At 39.8% G+C, this 17,975-nt stretch overlaps 1 protein-coding gene across 3 annotated transcripts in view; it reads right to left on the bottom strand.

Annotated features, from left to right (window-relative positions):
- Window positions 1-17,975, bottom strand: part of dcaf6 (ddb1 and cul4 associated factor 6) — a 36,179-nt gene that overhangs the window by 10,031 nt on the left and 8,173 nt on the right. For 2 of the 3 annotated variants that reach the window (XM_034128782.1, XM_034128783.1), the window contains exons 3-11: window positions 11,348-11,440; window positions 10,447-10,632; window positions 9,532-9,645; window positions 8,269-8,404; window positions 7,613-7,824; window positions 5,914-6,019; window positions 4,482-4,601; window positions 3,639-3,935; window positions 887-946 (exon numbers count right to left, since the gene is read on the bottom strand). In XM_034128782.1, coding sequence (XP_033984673.1) covers window positions 887-946; window positions 3,639-3,935; window positions 4,482-4,601; window positions 5,914-6,019; window positions 7,613-7,824; window positions 8,269-8,404; window positions 9,532-9,645; window positions 10,447-10,632; window positions 11,348-11,440 — 1,324 coding nt within the window. The remainder of the gene's footprint in view (window positions 1-886; window positions 947-3,638; window positions 3,936-4,481; window positions 4,602-5,913; window positions 6,020-7,612; window positions 7,825-8,268; window positions 8,405-9,531; window positions 9,646-10,446; window positions 10,633-11,347; window positions 11,441-17,975) is intronic. The other variant, XM_034128784.1, reaches the window with a different exon arrangement.

Genomic DNA, 17,975 nt, shown 5'->3' with positions numbered 1-17,975 from the left:
TTGTTGCTGCAGTTTTTCAAGTTATATATTTTATCCAGCCTTGTTTAATACAAATAAAAATCAATAAACAGATTTATGTAAAACATGGGATAACATGTGTTTTATATATTTAGTTTTTGTTGGAAATTTGGGTGAATTAACCCCTAACGCATATGTAAAGAAGTGTGTTACTCCACCTGAACAATGCGTACCTGATCAATGTTAATAATTGAATATTGATACAAAATAATATTGCTTGATTAATGTCAATGACACAAAAAAACACAAGAGATTATCATTATTAATTTACTGAGACTTTAATTACTATTTCTGTTGCTATATTAGTTGAAGTCACAGTTACTCTGGTCAGATAGAGACATGTCTATCTGGAGGCACATCAACATGTGTCTGGGCAGATAATAATTATAATAATAATAATAATAATAATAATAATAATAATAATAATAATAATAATAATAATAATAATAATAATAATAATTTCATCCCACAGGCCATAAGACTGTTAAACACCTGAACTCACATATATCAATATTCCAATTACTGTATATAGACTATTCTGCACAGTTTCTATCATATTCTGTTTCTATTCTATTTTAATGTACTAGTACTATTGTATCTGTTTTATTGTGTTGCACTGTTGGAGGAGCCTGTGACCTAAGATGTTCATTGTCATAACTTCACTGTAGCTATGCACACGTGACAATAAAAGCCTTGAAAGTTGAAATGGGAACAATGGGAAGATGTGGACAGAGAAACTAGAAGCATGAAGACACATGGAGGACAGACTGCAGAGGGTTGAGAGAAAGTGTTTGTGTGTATGAGAAGCGGGCGAGGAAGACAAAGCGAGAGGCAGGGGCGGGGGGGGGGGGGGGGGGGGAGGACGCACCCTGCTGTTCGTCAAGAGTCATGGATCCCAGCTGTTTGTTTACCACAGACGAGGGGGAATCTGGAACACAAATGAAACCCACTAAACATCGGACACAGAGGCTGAGGACTTCACACAGTCGTCACGCAGGAGGGTTAAAAAACGTCAGTCATGTTAAAGAAGTAAAAACGGTCCAAGGCCAAGCTGTAAAATCAGCCAAAGGTTCATCTGAGCATTTCACATCCACTCGATGAGCAAAATGAGTCTCAGAGATTAGTAAAAACATGACAAGTTCAAACATGCTTACTACATGTAGTGCTTAAAAAAAACGTTATTCCCTGCAATGGTTTCATACGCATCAAGCTCACAAACATTATAATTACATTTTGTTTGCCTTTAAAACAATCCTAATGGGTCCAATGTGTTTTTATTTGTTATGAATTTAGTTAGAGAAGTGACAGCCAATCAAAAGCCTTACGGAACCGACTAACCCCCCTTGTGTGTATGTACAGCTCTCAACATGCCCAGACTTGGAGTGATTTTCACCTCTTTTAATACTTTCCGCCTCATTCTGAAAGAAAGAAGTGAAATGTGCCAACGTGACGGCCGTCTTGGTGTGTGGTGCGAGACGGGAGATGTAGTTCATTGAGCGGTTTCACACAAAAAAAAAGTGTTACTTCACAGTTTTACAAAAAATTCACAAAAAATTCACAAAAAATTATCTTTTAAATTGACAAACATCATATGTGTAATTCGTGGCTCAATTCAAACGGGATCGAAAGATCATCTTTCTCTCGCCATTGACTTCAATACATAATTTTTCCGAAATAAGGTCCCATGGAGCCCCCCTGGAAAGGGAGGGTCCTCTCTATTGTAACACTACCAATGCAAGCAATTGCCCTTTCAATTAATGAATGACTTTTTGGTGTCATATAACACATTTAAAATGTCATACATGCAGCTTGTGAATGTGACTGCAGTTTTAAATCCCTTAAAGAGTCCCTTAAATCTAACCAGGACAAACCCTCTAACATGTCCTAGTCTCTTGATTACATATCGTCCCTTTAACATAAAGGCTCAGAGATATTAAATGCACTTGTTCGCATAAAGAGCACTATAATAAATACATTATTATCTTTAGTTTAACAAAATCTATTCAATAAACCATTCTGTTAAAATGTAAATGTGCTACTTTTACATTTCAAAGTTGACAGTGTAAGCTAAAAGTATTTTTTATGACTTTCAACAAGACAAGACTTTCTCTGTCTTTCTCTCCTTCTTTATTTGGACTGCATGGATTCATAAATGAGTATGCAGCAAAACATGCTCTACACACAGCATCTGATCAAAGTAAAGTAATATATTGTCATTATATGCTTGTGCACTGTCAGACATTAGAAAGTCTTCAACTTACTTCCAAAATAAGTTATCTTTGCACCAGAAGAGTTGTGAGGCTGTTTCTGTTGAGACTCTAAGTTAAAGGTGGGGTAGGTAAGAATGGAGAAACCAGCTCGAGTGCGCTAGAATTTGAAACTACGCAGCCGACAAAAATCTGCCCCTTCCTTCAGACTTCCTTACAGAGCCCCTCCTCCAACACACACGAACGCGCACATGACCAATGAGGGCATGAGATAAGTTTTTCCACGAGATGGAAGGCTGACAGGCAGGTAGGCCATCCAGTTATTTTAGCCGGGCCGGCTCAGATGATTGGTCGTGCTTTTTACAGCGCCACGGCTTCCACATTTTTTAATGTATTTATTGTCAAAGCATTTAATGTATTCATTGCTATCGGGATGTTAAGAGCATTCCATGGAATATAACAAAAAGTGTTTCTGAAGTGAATTACCTACCCCACCTTTAAGTCACAGGAAACATATTTGTCATGTGACTAACATGACGCCATCATTTAACCAGGAACAGTAGATAGAAAAGGGCTTTATATGTGAATCCCAAGTTTGAGTGCGATCAAAGCAAAGTCAGCTGATCAGTATGCATCATTAAAACACGTGTGAACAACCACATGAGGATGCCAAAAGCAGAAGCTGGTGCCACTCGGGTGAAAACTCAAGCAACGAGAGAGGAGCGATGGAGTGACGGCATTAGTGAGTGAGGGGCTGAACAAACAGCAGAGGGCGACTCGGGGTTAATAAGTACAAGGTGCATTATTTTGGGGGAATGGAAAGAGGATCAATGTGAGATTAGTGGTCAGTTCTAGCAAGGCGGGGTCTTCCTGTAACCTCTACAAACAAACATGTCTGCCTGTCCTACACAGAGGGGAGGGTAACCTGTGAGGGGTTGCATCTCAGCAGCAGAAGATGAAGCAGCTCTTTGTGACTGTCTCTCAGGGGCTGAGGTGGAAGGAGAGGAGGAAGAGGCAGATGGAGAAGAAGAAGAAGAAGAAGGAGAAGAACGGGCGGCTCGCGGACCCATTCCTGGGGGGTCGGCCAGCCGGAGTAACCTCTGCAAACGCCTACACACTAAACTTATGGGCAGCCGACGAGGACCGTACTCTGACGAAGAGGCAGAGGAAGAGAGAGGGAGAGGGAATGCATGATTTAAGGAGGAGGGGGAGGATGTCAGGGAAACAGAAAATAAACAAGGAAAAGGACAACAGGATGCGGAAGTAAAGGGGGGGGGGGGGGGGGCTGCTTGACTGGAGTTGCTCCAACAAACACACACAGCTACTCACAGGGGCGATGGTCTGAGGATGAACTGAGCTGAAGAGTCAAATGTGAATTTGTGCGTACCAGAAGGTGTGTAGCTGCTCTCTTACCTGAGAGAGCGGGGGTGGGCGTGGGGGTCCCGGTGGTGTCGGGCGAGGAGGAGGAAGGGACTGAGCTCTCCACTGAAGAGGAGGTGGACGGAGGAGGTGCTGTGACTGTTGATGACGACCCTGAGGATGAAGAGGAGGTGGATTTAGGGATGGCTGTGGCGGCGGCTGCTGCAGGTCCGGCTGGCTCCTCCGGGGGGGTTGGCTCTGCAGTCCTCTGTGGATTTGCAAACAGATGATAGCCCGCCGGAGCAGGCAGAGCAGGAACACTCGACGCCCCCCCTAGACGCACAGCGGCCACTGAAACAAGAGGAATGATCAGGATTAATTTATGAATTTGTTATGATGTTTTGATTAAATCTCACATTTTAAAATCCGACTACATGGTCAATTATGAATATCTATCACCAGCATTTGTGTTGCTGACACATATATGTAACTAAGGTAACTGAGTTTGAGTCTTTATCTAAAAAAATTGAAAACTCAACTGACTGGGGCTGGCCTTTTTTTTATTCAGTAACAATGCACTTTGATTAATTATTACTATACAGTAAAGGCACCAGTGTTAGCCAAAATTATAATTTAAAACTTTTTTAAGAAAAAAAGATCTAGAAATAGATTATACAATATTTATCACATTAAAGTATGTTGAAAAGATGCCAACAGCCAAATTACCCTCATTTAATCTGCAAAATATATATTACATTTGTTTGAAAACTGAGTTTGTTTGCAGGAATATATTGCCCTTTAAATAAACAAAACCCAACATAAACAGACATCCACACAGGGGTCATTCCAGGACTCATGATGTGTCTGATTGGCTGTGTGTGTGGACTCTCGTCTCACCTGTGGGCCGTGTCTGCGGTCGGGTTCCTCGGCTGCTCTGAGCCTCGCTGGCCTCCTCAAACCACCGAGACAACATGTCCGACATCCTCTGCATCAGAGACACGTTCGGGCTCTGCTCCCCTGTGATAGTGAAGGATAAAAAAAGGTTAACAGCTGCTGGACGTATTCAAACAAACATGACAGAGGCGGATATGTGCCATAATATTTGATTGACGTAGTTCATAGGGACTGGTGTTTCTTATGTAAGGCCTTAGAAAAGAAAGGGGACATTTCATTTTGGCAAATAATGATTAGTTGACGAGCCTCATGCTTTGGAAATTAAAACATTTCAACAAGTGATTAATTAGGGGAAATAGTGAAAGTAAGGCGTTTGTGCCAAATCAGGGTATATGCAGGAATCCTGAAGTCAAATGTAAAACCTTTTAAGACCTTTTTTAAGACCCTTTCCATACATTTTAAGACCTCATCGCCACTTCGAGTTCTAACCGGTTACATTGGCGACACACTTTACCTCACATTTACTATATATATACAGTATTGATTGTCCTTCCTCCTTATCTTCCAACCATTTGGACGCAAACTTGCATTTCCCCATAACGATGTTGTTTAACAACCGGCGTAAACGGGCCTTCACGTGCTATCAATTAGTGAGCGTGCGATGTCCTGTTCAGATGACGTCAAATCCAACGGGATGCCATAAATAAACTACACAGAATCACACTACACACCTACGCAATGATTACATTCAGGCAGACTGTAGAATACAACCTCTTTGGACAATTTATATACTTATTGAAAACAAGCTACCAAATGTAATACCTTGGAAAATGCCGTTTAATACTTTTTAATAGCCTTAACTTTCGCTAAATTGATTTATCAACTTTTAATACTTTTTAAGACCCCGCGGACACCCTGTAAATCTTAGTAAGAAAATCGTATTTTTCTTCTGTTTTGGTATTTTTTAGATTAAAGAATCCATTTAAAAACCCTTTGAAAAACAACAATCCATTCGTCAAACATATTTTATTTGTTCTGAGCTGTATTTGGTGTCTTCCAGGTTTGTTTGGGTTTCTTCCCAGTAGAAGAGGGCTATGTTTTGTGATATGTAGTTATTGTGACATTAGCATTGAAGTGGAACACAGACATGGATTTGTTTAAAGGAGCCACCTAAATATTGGTGGGGGTATCACTAGCAACTGCTTTCATGTGTAAGCTGAAATGCTGCAGTTAGGCACAGCTGAATAAATGTGAATTAAAAAAACGTTTACGCTCCAAATTTGCAGCCTTGCAAGAAAATGTGAATATGTGAGGGGGGGGGGGGGGGGGGGGGGGGCGTTGGGAAAGTCTCAGAGCCCGGATCTGTAACCTGAGCTCTGTGCTTTAAACTTAACAAGCAGCAACACATACGCGTCAGTTGCTGTGTCCGTCTTACCGTCTCTCTCCCTCTCGCTCTCAGGGCGAGCGCGGGGTCCAGTGTCAGACCAGTCCCCCCGCAGGCGGAGGCGCTTCACTGGAGGCTGTCTCAGCTGTCTCAGAAACTGACACACACACACACACACACACACACACACACACACACACACACACACACACACACACACACACACACAACACACACACACACAACACACACACACACACACACACACACACACACACACACACACACACACACACACACACACACACACACACACACACACACACACACACACACACACACACACACACACACACACACACACACACACACACACACACACACACACACACTTTGTCAGTCAAGGCATGGTCAAAAATAGCCCCACTGCCAAAGCAAAACACTGCTCGTCTCTGTCAGCGTCCTTTTTTTTTTTAAAGTGCCCCCTCCTGGCAGAGGTTGCCTCCATTTTCCAGTCCCCTGGCGCTCTTTGCAAGGCAACAGGCCGCGAGCCAGAAATAGAAAAAGGGGGTCTTAGTGCAGGGACTATCAACTGCTTTACTTTAGGAAATGTCATCAGGTCTGGTTATGGGCTTGAGGCGGTGAAAAGGAGCAGAGCGGGGCAGAGATAGTGGGATAACTCAGAGAGCAGAGGGCCCTTAAGAAACCAGGCTACAGGTGAAGGAAAGAGAAAGAGGGGAGGGGGGGGGGGGGTAATGAGCCTCTGCTTGGCCCACTCAGCCTGAACTATTTTGGAGGATAGAGGAACACTGCCTACGTCGGTGGCTGTATTTGGAAAGGAATGTGTGCGGTGGTTGCATCCCGACACAGCTGAACTCCCCACGAGGCTGGTGAAAGTGTGTTAGGGTTAACACTTTCACTGTTTACCTGGAAGGCTTTTCTTGGCCACACTTTCTGTTTCTGTTTATTTTCTTTGGTACATATACAATTATAATTAGATGCAAACCGTGGGTGCCAGACTATTAGAAAACAGTGTCAACAAAAAAAGGAAAAGCCTACAGTCTTGCAACGAAATACTTTAAACTGCCCAATAAAGATGATCTATATAAAGCAGAGAAAAATAGGAAGATTTCCTGCTTTTTCTCTGTTTTGTATAAAACTTAAATGAATATCTTTGAGTTTTTGACCAACAAAACGAGAGAGAAACTGGTATGTACTTTGTGACACCAATAGACCAAATGATTTATAGCTGAAACAAAATAAACAGATAAATCAATAATGAAAAATATCGTTGGTTGCATTTCTATTCATCAAGCTCCATAACAGTTTACAATTATATTTATTTTTAATTTAAACATGCTGCTCTGGAGCATATCTTTTTTATTTGTTGCAACCCATCGAATTGAAAGTGCTGAATATACTGACCCAAAGACATATCACTGTCCTGCACCACTATCGTTACTAAAACCAGGAATCCCTCAACAAAAAACATGCCCGTTTGTTAAACTGGTTTCAAAATGGTGGAAGGAGCTCTCCATTGATACCAGGACAAAAGTTTGTTTCCACTGCACGAAAGAAAATCTTATTAGAATGTATCGCTTAAAAATGGTAAGGGTTATTGAAATGTACCGGCAGGAAGCTTGCTGATTTGAGTTTGCATCTCCATGTTGATTATGGTACAAGTCTCTGTACTGTATGTAAATGTACAGCAGTGATGGTGTAATATGAGGAGCCTGACTCCATGGCTCACCTCATCCCTCGTCTCGCTAGGCGGGCCCTTCAGCTCTCGGGCCTGGTCGTCTTTGGGGTCGAACAGGTAGATGTAATCGGAGGAGTAGCTGACCAGCACCTCCTGGCCGTCCGCGCTATAGCAGAGAGACGTCACGCGGCACGACTTGTTGGACAGGTGAGCGGGGACGAACTTCACACACATCCCCGTCGTCCCCCGGCCCATGTAGTTACCTGAGGACGAAAGAAAATCCCTGTTAACCTCAGATAATCAAACTTGCCAAAAACCCAAATACCACATTTTGAAACTATTGTTATTTTATTTTTTGTAATATATTTTTTATTGACATTTTGGCAGCAAACAATTACAGTGTTTTTTCAAGACGTAATAATTGTACATCTTAAGTTTGTCTGTCCGAAATGCCTTTTTCTTTTTTTACACAAAGATAAAATAAAAACAGTAAAAAGTACGAACATTAGGGAGTGATCAGGACTTCACAGTTAAATCATACGTTTGTAAAAAATAAAATATGGCCTATTTAGTCCACTTTCTCCATCGTGACACAAATAGTTCCAGTTTGTGATTCCATTGTCACTTTCTAATGCTCTTGGTAAAAATCAAGTCATGTGAATCTACTACATCAACATGAATATAAAGACAGACGTGTGACGGCGTACCTGTGGCTCTGGTTCCCAGCATGCGTCTGTCGTAGATCCGCACCGAGCTGTCGGAGCAGCCGACGGCCAGGTAGTACGGCACCAGAGGAGAGATGGATATAGAGGTCGCTGCTCGGCGACAGTTTATCAGAATGTCCTGAAATCAGAGCAAAAACAATGAGGAAGGTTAGTACATTGAAGGTCAATGAGCGATTGACAAGGTCAGCAGGTATTTTAAGAGTCAGTATTTCCTATTGCTTTACCAAATGACTTATTACACTATTTTAAAATGAAGCTTCACATGTCTGTCGTCATGGTTTGATATTATCATCTTACAAAAAAGGGGGAAAAAGTCATTTTTTCATTGTGGTTGTATAAAGATTGGATATTTTTACAATACATTTTATTTAAAACAGTAATGAAAAAAATGCATTACACCATATTATGTAATAGCATTTTTTAAGAACGACAGCGTCAGTAACTCGTGGGGAAAAAGGGAAATTGTCGGACATAATATGCCAGTTTTTTCACAAAAGGAATCTAATAGAACAAGTCAGCGGCAAAGTGTTTCCTCGTACTTTACCAAATGTAAGAGTTCCATCTAAGTGATCAATTATTTAAACAATAATTTCAATGACAGTAGATGTCCACTTGTTACATTAACATGTTGTAGGAGTAATTAAGAGGGGGATGTAACTGAGTCTGGTAAAACTTCTGACAGTCTTAAGGTCACGAGCATGAATCCCAAACACGAAATACGAGAAGATGCAACACAATCCAACACAGTTTCTCACACACACAGTACACACAGTACACACAGTACACACACAGTACACACAGTACACACACAGTACACACAGTACACACAGTACACACAGTACACACACACAGACATTGGAAATGCTTCAGATACGGAAAATGTTTTTAAAGAGAGCTGCGCTGAAAATAAACTCTTATATCAAAAGAATGTGGAGATCATCAATACTTCATTTTTCCTAACTTCATCAGCCAAAGGAGAAGAAGGCCCATTACATCTTAAATAACACCTATTTATTGAAAAAATGCTTTAAACACTCCAATATACTTTTAATTATTTAAGATATACAGGTCAGGGACAGTAACCCTCGAAAGACGGGGCATTTTCACCCATAAAGTGCCAGTTTTTCAACATGATAGAAATCACCACGACTGCCCCCCTCACCACCACGAAGACCCCCACCCTCAGAGTACATGTATACTAAATCACAGACTGAAAGGAGAAAATCATCACAGTTGTCACCGTACATCTTTGCAGTCTTCTTTTGTACAGCTGGTCTTGGTGCGGAGGTCAAACCATCGCACCGTGCCGTCCTCCCCACACGACAGGAACGTGTAGGGGTCATTTGGTACCGTCATAATCTGACAGAGGGAAAAAGAGGAAGCTGAGGTTAGGAGACGGAAACCACGAGAGAAAGATGTTTGGGCTCCGTTTGCACAGATTTGAACAGATCCACTAAGAGCTCCAGAAATGAGCAGAGTTTGAGGAAAGATCACAATATGTTTGACCCAATACATTGACAACGATATTGTAGGGTTGACTTCTGAAGTTATAACAAAATATTAACACACGGAACATTTTGGTTAATAATCAGCAGTAATGAGGATTTATACTAAGTGGGTAAAAGCACAAAAATTGACTTGTCTGGTAAATTCAGAAAAAGGTTCGTACCGTAAAGCAGCCCTTATAACTAGCAAAAGACAACACTTCCATATTGCGAAATCTAAGACCATACATAGTCTCATATCGCTAATTTCTATATATAAATTATTAATATATTGCCGAGTCCTCCACTAAAGAGGACAGCCTTTGCATTTGCTTTCATCAACACCAACAACACATTTGAATAGCCGTTAAGCTGAAAACATGTGCAGACTTTTACTCTGTTTCCCATGTTGTAAAATTGTTATCGAGCAACCAGTCAGCGAAGACTTTTTAATGACTTTTAATAGTACTTGTAAATTTGCTGGTATTTAAATGTATGGTTCTAGACTATGTATGGCTTTGTTTTTAGTTGATTTTTAAGTTTGTACCTGCAAAGAGACTGCAAATTGAAATAAGCTAATAGCTAAATCTGGCACCCGTCATCTCTTCGTTTATTGACAGTATTGTTTTTTATGGACGGGGCCGGTTTAATTAACACTAAATAGTAATAATAGTACCTCATAAGCTGTCCCGTAGTGGCAGGTGAACTGACACTGTCTGTTGTGCTCAGGACTCTTCTCCGTGTTGGTGTAGTAGATGACGCCGTCTCCGGAGCAGGAGATGATCTCCTGGTCGTTGGTGTGGGGCATGAACTTCGCGCTGAAGATATTCGTCCGGTGGCCGGAGCGTATGGACTTCTTGACCTGAGGAAGACCAACAGAGGAGGCTGGTTTACTGTTTAATCTTCTGATGAACGCCAGAAAGTAAAAAACATTTTGGGTGCAAATAACTTGAACAGAAATGTGGTTTCTCTTGGAATAAAATCACACTGTACATTTATATATTCAGATTAATATTTAATATTCCATCACATACTTATGTATATATAATACCTTGCTTTATACCTTGTTCATTTGTAAATTCAACATGTATATTTTCTACTTTCTTGTTTATTTCTTGTCTTTTAATATTAATATTCCTTCTGTCATATATTTATGTATATATATATATTTGTATTTGTATATATAATACCTTGTTAAATTCAACATGTATATTTTCTACTTTCTTATTTATTTCTTGTCTTTTAATATTAATATTTCTTCTGTCATATATTTATGTATATATATATATATATATATATATATATATATATATATATATATATATATATATATATATATATATATATATATATATATATATATATATATATATATTTTGTATTTGTATTTGTATATATAATACCTTGTTAAATTCAACATGTATATTTTCTACTTTCTTGTTTATTTTTAGTCTTTGAATTTGTATTGTATTGTACATTGCCTTGTCTTCTTACGCTGCTGCAACACAAACATTTCCCAAATTGGGATCAATAAAGTACTATCTTATCTTATCTGAATTGTATTGATCACGACTCACCTTCTTGTTGTACGGGTTGGAGATAACCAAAAAGGTGTCGTCTGACCCCGACAAGAGATATTCACCCGTGTCGCTCCAGGATATAGTGTTGACCTGCAGAGAGACACAAGAACTCAAAATGAGATATCTACTTTGCATTTTAAATTAGCGCCGAAAGGATATGTTTATAAATAAAAATTATGCAGACAGGAAATGAAACATTGTATTGGTGTATTTGTATTTACAGTACCAGCTAGCTCTTACTTCAACACTTTTCTTAAAAACAAATATACTGATGTACTTATCTGCTATTTTTTGTTTTTGTACTTATTGTGCTATTAATAACGTGTGCATACTTAGCAATTTATTTTTAAAACTCCGCACTACCTGCTGTTGTAATAATGTAAATGTCCCCGTTGCATGACAAATAAAAGATTTAGGGAATGTAAGGAGGTCATAAGATGATTATGAAGGAAGGAAATAAGAAAAAACTCCAAATGATGAATAGAGGGTTTAATTTCTTTGTGACTAAAATACATTGATTTACAAGTTCATTAACATTCAACTGAATGAAATCACACATTTGACCTAATCCTTATCCATCCATGAATTTTAAAGGAGAGTTTAACAGCATTGAGGCCACGGCTTGCCGTCCCGCTGTGGATCAATATTTCATTACCACCTGCTCCAGAGTTTCATCAGCACTATGTTGCTCTTCATTTCCAGATTCACTCTGCTGCAATCGGTGAAATGACACTCCTCCTCCGCCACATCCTGCAATCTGAACCCAGGGCTCGCTCTTGTAATACATTTTAAAAACACGTTTCGATCTATTCTGATCCTCTGAAGTAAAAGGATTTTAGATTGGGAGTAAAGGGCGTAGTTGAATCTGTCTTGTGGGTCTCATTTGATGAAAGGTTTAGACAGAGTATCATTGAGCTTTGTTTTAACACATGTCTGAGTATCTTGTGTTTTCATAGGTGCCTCGTTATAGTTAAACGGCCCTTTTATGCTCTTCCCTTTCCTGTAGATCAGGGGTGTCAAACTCAAATACACAGTGGGCCAAAATTAAAAAATGGGTACTAGTCGAGGGCCGGACTGGTTCAATGTTTATTGCAGAACTTATTGAAATGAACTTATTGCACATATTAAACCTGGAACTAACTAAGCTTAAATGATTGCCTATAAAAACAACATTAAACATTAAATAATCAGTTGCATTCATTTCTTATGATTACATTTTTCCACAGGCCAACAACAGCTTAAAAAAAAAAATTTCCTTCAAAGAACAAACCAAACATGCCCTGTTGTCTCAAGAAAAAAAGTGCAAAAGGAAACATCCATGTAAACTCAGTGTGCTGCTCTGTGATGCTAGTTCAAGCCAGATACTTGGCATCTCATCTTGGGTGCAAGGTCAACAATGTTTGGGCTCAGGCTCTGAGCTGAGGAAACCCTCAGGATTGAGTGACGGTGTGCGTGCAATATACCGGCGGGCCAGATCTAATAATAATTAGAAATTATCCTGCGGGCCGAAATTAAATCCACCAAGGGCCTGATTTGGGTTTGTATGCATGCTGTAACAATGTTCATTTCCCCTCTGTGGGACTAATAAAAGGTGATCTGATTCTGATTCTGATGTAAATGGTAGAAGCACGTAATACAATTATGAACCTGAAAATGAGTCTAATAGGGCCCCTTTAAAACAGAGAGTGCGAGACAAGTAAGACGCAAGGGGAATATTAGCAGGACATTTAAAAAACACCTGAACATGCCTTTCCTGTGATATAGCGCCTCAATGGTTTTCCAATAAAGAAGCTGTCTAATTCAACAATATTTTCAATATCAAGTGTCGATTATTTAGCAAAATTCTCATTGTGTCTCATATCTTGTCAAAGCACCAAAATTGCAATCTACACAATATCGAGGAATAGGTCAAAAGTATCTAAATATAAATGTTTGTACACAGATATGATATTAATAATGCTCCTAAATGATGTGAAAATGTTAAGTTTCATTCAAAAGAACCACAAATCCCCCTCACAGAGACTGACTGATGTCTTCCACAAACGTAAGGTACAATGTATAAAAAAACAGAAGTCCTTACCATCTTCAGACACATACAAACTAACATCTATGTTATATTCTAACTACCCTAAAATGTATATTCTTCACCTGTGTCAGCTGTAAATTAACGGCACATCTTTCATTCTTTGATCAATGCAGGCAGGTTTTATTTTGCAACTAATACTTCCTTGTTTTCACTGATTTTGTAATGTTTGGTGCAGCTCTCTTGCCCTTCAGCCCACAGCTGACATGTTGGAGGCGTCCAAAGAAAGCCTGGTATATCCGGTAAACACTCAGAGCGTCCACTTACTGAGCGGAGGCAGCTTATCAGAGAGCAGTTTATCATGAGCACAACAGAAAATGTATGACAGCTGAACATGGCTAGTGTCACGACAGCCGAAAGACATGTGTGGGCATTTATTTGTATGAGAGGTTCCTGTTATCTATCTGCCTGGTGTTCTTTGTATAAGAAATTGAAAGTTTGCAGGATAATTTCTAATTATTATTAGATCTGGCCCGCCGGTATATTGCACGCACACCTTCACTCAATCCTGAGGATTTCCTCAGCTCAGAGCCTGACCCCACACATTGATGAACTTGCACCCAAGATGAGATGCCAAGTATCTGGCTTGAACGAGCATCACAGAGCAGCAAACTGAGTTTTAATGGATGTTTCCTTCTGCACTTTTTTTCTTGCGACAAAAGGGCATGTTTTTTTTTTCTTTGAGTTACCTTGGTTGGTGATTGGCTAATGGTTACGCAAGCCAAAACATCGTTATGACATCATAAAGTGGCCAAAATCTGATCAGCTCATTTTCAGACAGGTTTTTATATAAATGGATCAGGACAAAAAGAGAGGGGGTCTTTGTTCCTGAAACTTTCAGAGTCTCTTTACACAGAGGGGACACATGTTGATGTATAAGAGACATGAAGAAGTGGATTTTGCATAATAGGTGACCTTTAAAGAGAATAATGCCAATGATAATACTACAACTGATTTTTGGACAATTTAGTCTATGAAGTGTCATAAAACATATGCCCATCCCACTTTCTCACAGTCCAGGGGGGGTAAATGAGACAAATGTTCTCACCATAACACCAGAGCCCATAGGACAACATTTATAAATAATTACAACAGAGAAAGGGAACTTTAAATTGTCCCATTGTTCAGGGGCTTTAAACAAACATTATTTTTCTGAATACATTTTATTGTATTCAATAAATAACTCCTTTATCAGAATAAGAATACTTTATTTTACCAGGGAGATATTGGGTTTCGTAAGAGTTAGAATAAATAAAAATATGCAAAGATGTGTATATAACAAGATATACAAAGGTGGTTTATTTGAAATAAAGATTTGAATGCCTTTTATTGCTAGAAATATACAGTGTAATTCTATTATATATGTTTTATTGTGTTGCACTGTTGTACGATTCCCATTATCATAACTACATTGTAGCTATGTCCAAATGACAATAAAAGCCTCGAATCTTGACTATTGTAAAGTTGAGTAATTGCACATCATCCAATTGATTAAGCTACTAATAGCTTCAGTATAAAATGCATGACTTATCCTGCCTCCATCAGTCCATATTGTCAATATAGTATATTTCAGCTTGCTACTACACAAGTAGAATACACTCATTTATTTAGAACATGCAATGAAACTGTTCCTCATATCCTTTTCACTGTGGTGGTGGTTGTTGTTAACAGAGAGCCGGTATTAAAGGAGCTCTCCTGTGGTTGTGGTGTTTCGGACAGAGACGTTGAGGCTGATACTGCGACACCATGTGTGATTTCTGAGGTGTCAGGTTTCTCAGCCGCTCTGCTCTCTATCAGACACTTCACAAACTTAACGTGGAAAAGAGTTGTAATGTGTAGGGCTCTCCTTACCAAAGAAACTCTAAGTCAGGGGTGTCAAACTCAATTTCATCACGGGCCACATCAGCATTATGGTTGCACTCAAAGGGCCGGTTGTAACTAAATAAATATACATATATAAATACATAATATATATAAAATAATGTATTATATTATATTATTGCCTCTGCATTGGGTTATTATTGGATAGGGTAATAACTTCATAATTAACTACGTCTGAGAGCAGAAGTCTAGGGCAGTGGTTCTCAACTGGTTTGGCCTCGGGACCCACTTTTTCCTTCGTCAATGAGTCGCGACCCACCATTTTGAACCACACACATTTAATTCACAAAAAGTAGTGCAGTAATATAAAATATTAATATTAATATAAAAGTGAAGAACAGTGAATACATTTTCAATAAATGTAGTCCATGGGAACACAACCACATCTTCAACATTGTTAGTGCCATGCAAGGCAGATTATATCCCTTCACAGAACTACAGTATGCTTTTTAAACAAGTTTAAATTGGTGATGGTCATCAAGTTTTGTAATTGTCAAAATTGTAATGTATGTAATAAATAAAAAGGCACACTTGTGTTGTATTACATAAAAAGGCAGACTTATCTTCAATAACAGTCATGCTTTTGAGAAGGCATGAGAAGAATACAGAACTGTGTGTATGTTGTATTATTATCCCCCCCAACAAACAAAAAATATACATTCAAACCAGATTTAGAATAAAAAATAAATACAATTAAAACAGTAACAATACTTATAGAGTCAAGAAATAAACAACAAAATAAAGAGTGCAAATATCCCATAAACAAATAGTTATGATGATAAATAATAAGTAAATAACTGCACAGACAGAGTGATTATAACGAATAATAGTAAAAAGTACATATACAGGCATGCTTTTTAAACAAGTGTAAAAGGATAATGTTATTAAAGTTTCAAGAACCAAAATTGAACTGTAGAAGAGCTTATCTGCACATTCTGAACAACATTGTATTGTGACAAATATTCAGTGTCAGCATTTACTGAACTTACTGTAACACATCTTAGTTTGGGGGGAACTAGTGGGATAGCTGGGGATGCTTTTTGTTCCTGACAAGGGTCTCAAAGTCTGGGGTGATGGTAGACAAAGCAACTCTGAGGTCATGCTCAATGTTCAATTTGTTCCTCTGCTTTGTCTTCAGCTGGACCAGAGCTGAGAAGCCACTTTCACAGAGATAGGTAGTGCTGAATGGCAGGATGATTTTGATTGCATGTGTGGCGAGGGATGCATACTCAGTAGTAATCACAGCACTGCACCAGAACTGGGGGAGGGTTACCTCAGTGAATTTTTTTTTCAGCGACCGATCACATGACAGCTCCACCAGCTGACTTTCTTCGTTGCTCGGCAACGTGACGCTTTCCATCTCGACTCCGAAAGGATCCCGTACCCAGTCATCATCCCCGTGTTTCTCAGGGAAGTAATCGTTGAACCGATCCTGCAGTTTGCTTAGATGCGCCCTGATAGTTTCATTCAGGGCATTTTTGCCTGCAGTGTCCAGTTCTTTTGCCTCATGACACGCATTTGGAAACATGTCCAGCCTCTCCCTGGAAACATGATTTGCCCACAAGGCGATCTTTTTTTTGAACGCCTCGATTTTCTCCGATTGTTCGAACACATTGTGTCCCCTCCCTTGCATTGAAACATTTAATGTGTTTAAATGTTCAAACACATCAGCAAGGTAAGCTACTCGTGCGAGCCACACATCGTCACTAAACATGTCAGCAAGAGGCGATCTGTTCTGGGCAAAGAAGGCTGCAATTTCTGTTCTAAGCTCGTAGAAGCGTGAGAGTACCTTTCCCCTCGAAAGCCAGCGAACTTCTGCATGATACAGCACCTGTATGTGCTCACTGCCCAGGTCTTGGCACAGCTTTTGAAAGCACCGGGTGCTCTTTGCGCTGCGTTTAATATAGTTCACCGCTTTGACGACATCCTTCAATGTTTCATGAAGCACTGGCACCATGTCCTTTGCTGCTAAAGCCTCTCGATGCAAAAAACAGTGTTGCCAAGTCGCATTAGGGGCTTTTTCTAGTATTCTCTTCACCACCCCTGAATGTTTTCCAGTCATGGAGGCAGCGCCATCAGTTGTGATTCCGACACACAGATCCCAGTTTAGGCCCACCGAACCCAAGTACAAGTCCACAGAACTAAAAATGTCCTCCGCAGTTGTAGTAGTTTGCAGATCTCTAGTGCAGAGAAATTGCTCCTGTAAGTCCCCTTCCCACACATGCCTCACATAAACGAGTAAAATAGCATGGCTCGCGATGTCTGTGGACTCGTCCCTCTGTAATGCATAGTGAGCACTTGCCTTGATGCGAGCTGTGGTCTGTTGTTGAATGTCATCGGACATTTCTTCAATCCGCCTACTGATTGTATCGTTTGACAGTGGTATGGTCTTCAGTTTATCCGCCGCAGATTGATCCAGCAGTTCTCTGACCATGTCGATAGCGGCAGGTAAAATAAGGTCCTCTGCAATGGTGTGGGCCTTTTTGCTCTTTGCAATACGCTGAGCTACGAGGTAAGATGCACGGAAGGCCTGCTCTTGTTTCGAACATGATGAGGTCAGGCACTGTTGCGATGTCCTCAGCTCTGTGAGTCGTCTTTGAAAGAACTCAACAGGTTTATCTTTATAAGCGGAGTGTTTAGTTTCCAAATGCCGCTTCATTT

The sequence above is a fragment of the Trematomus bernacchii genome, unplaced genomic scaffold, assembly GCF_902827165.1.
Source record: "Trematomus bernacchii unplaced genomic scaffold, fTreBer1.1, whole genome shotgun sequence".
Classification (NCBI taxonomy): Eukaryota; Metazoa; Chordata; class Actinopteri; order Perciformes; family Nototheniidae; genus Trematomus; species Trematomus bernacchii.
The sequence above is the reverse complement of the archived record's forward strand: the minus strand, read 5'-3'. Positions and strand labels throughout refer to the sequence as shown.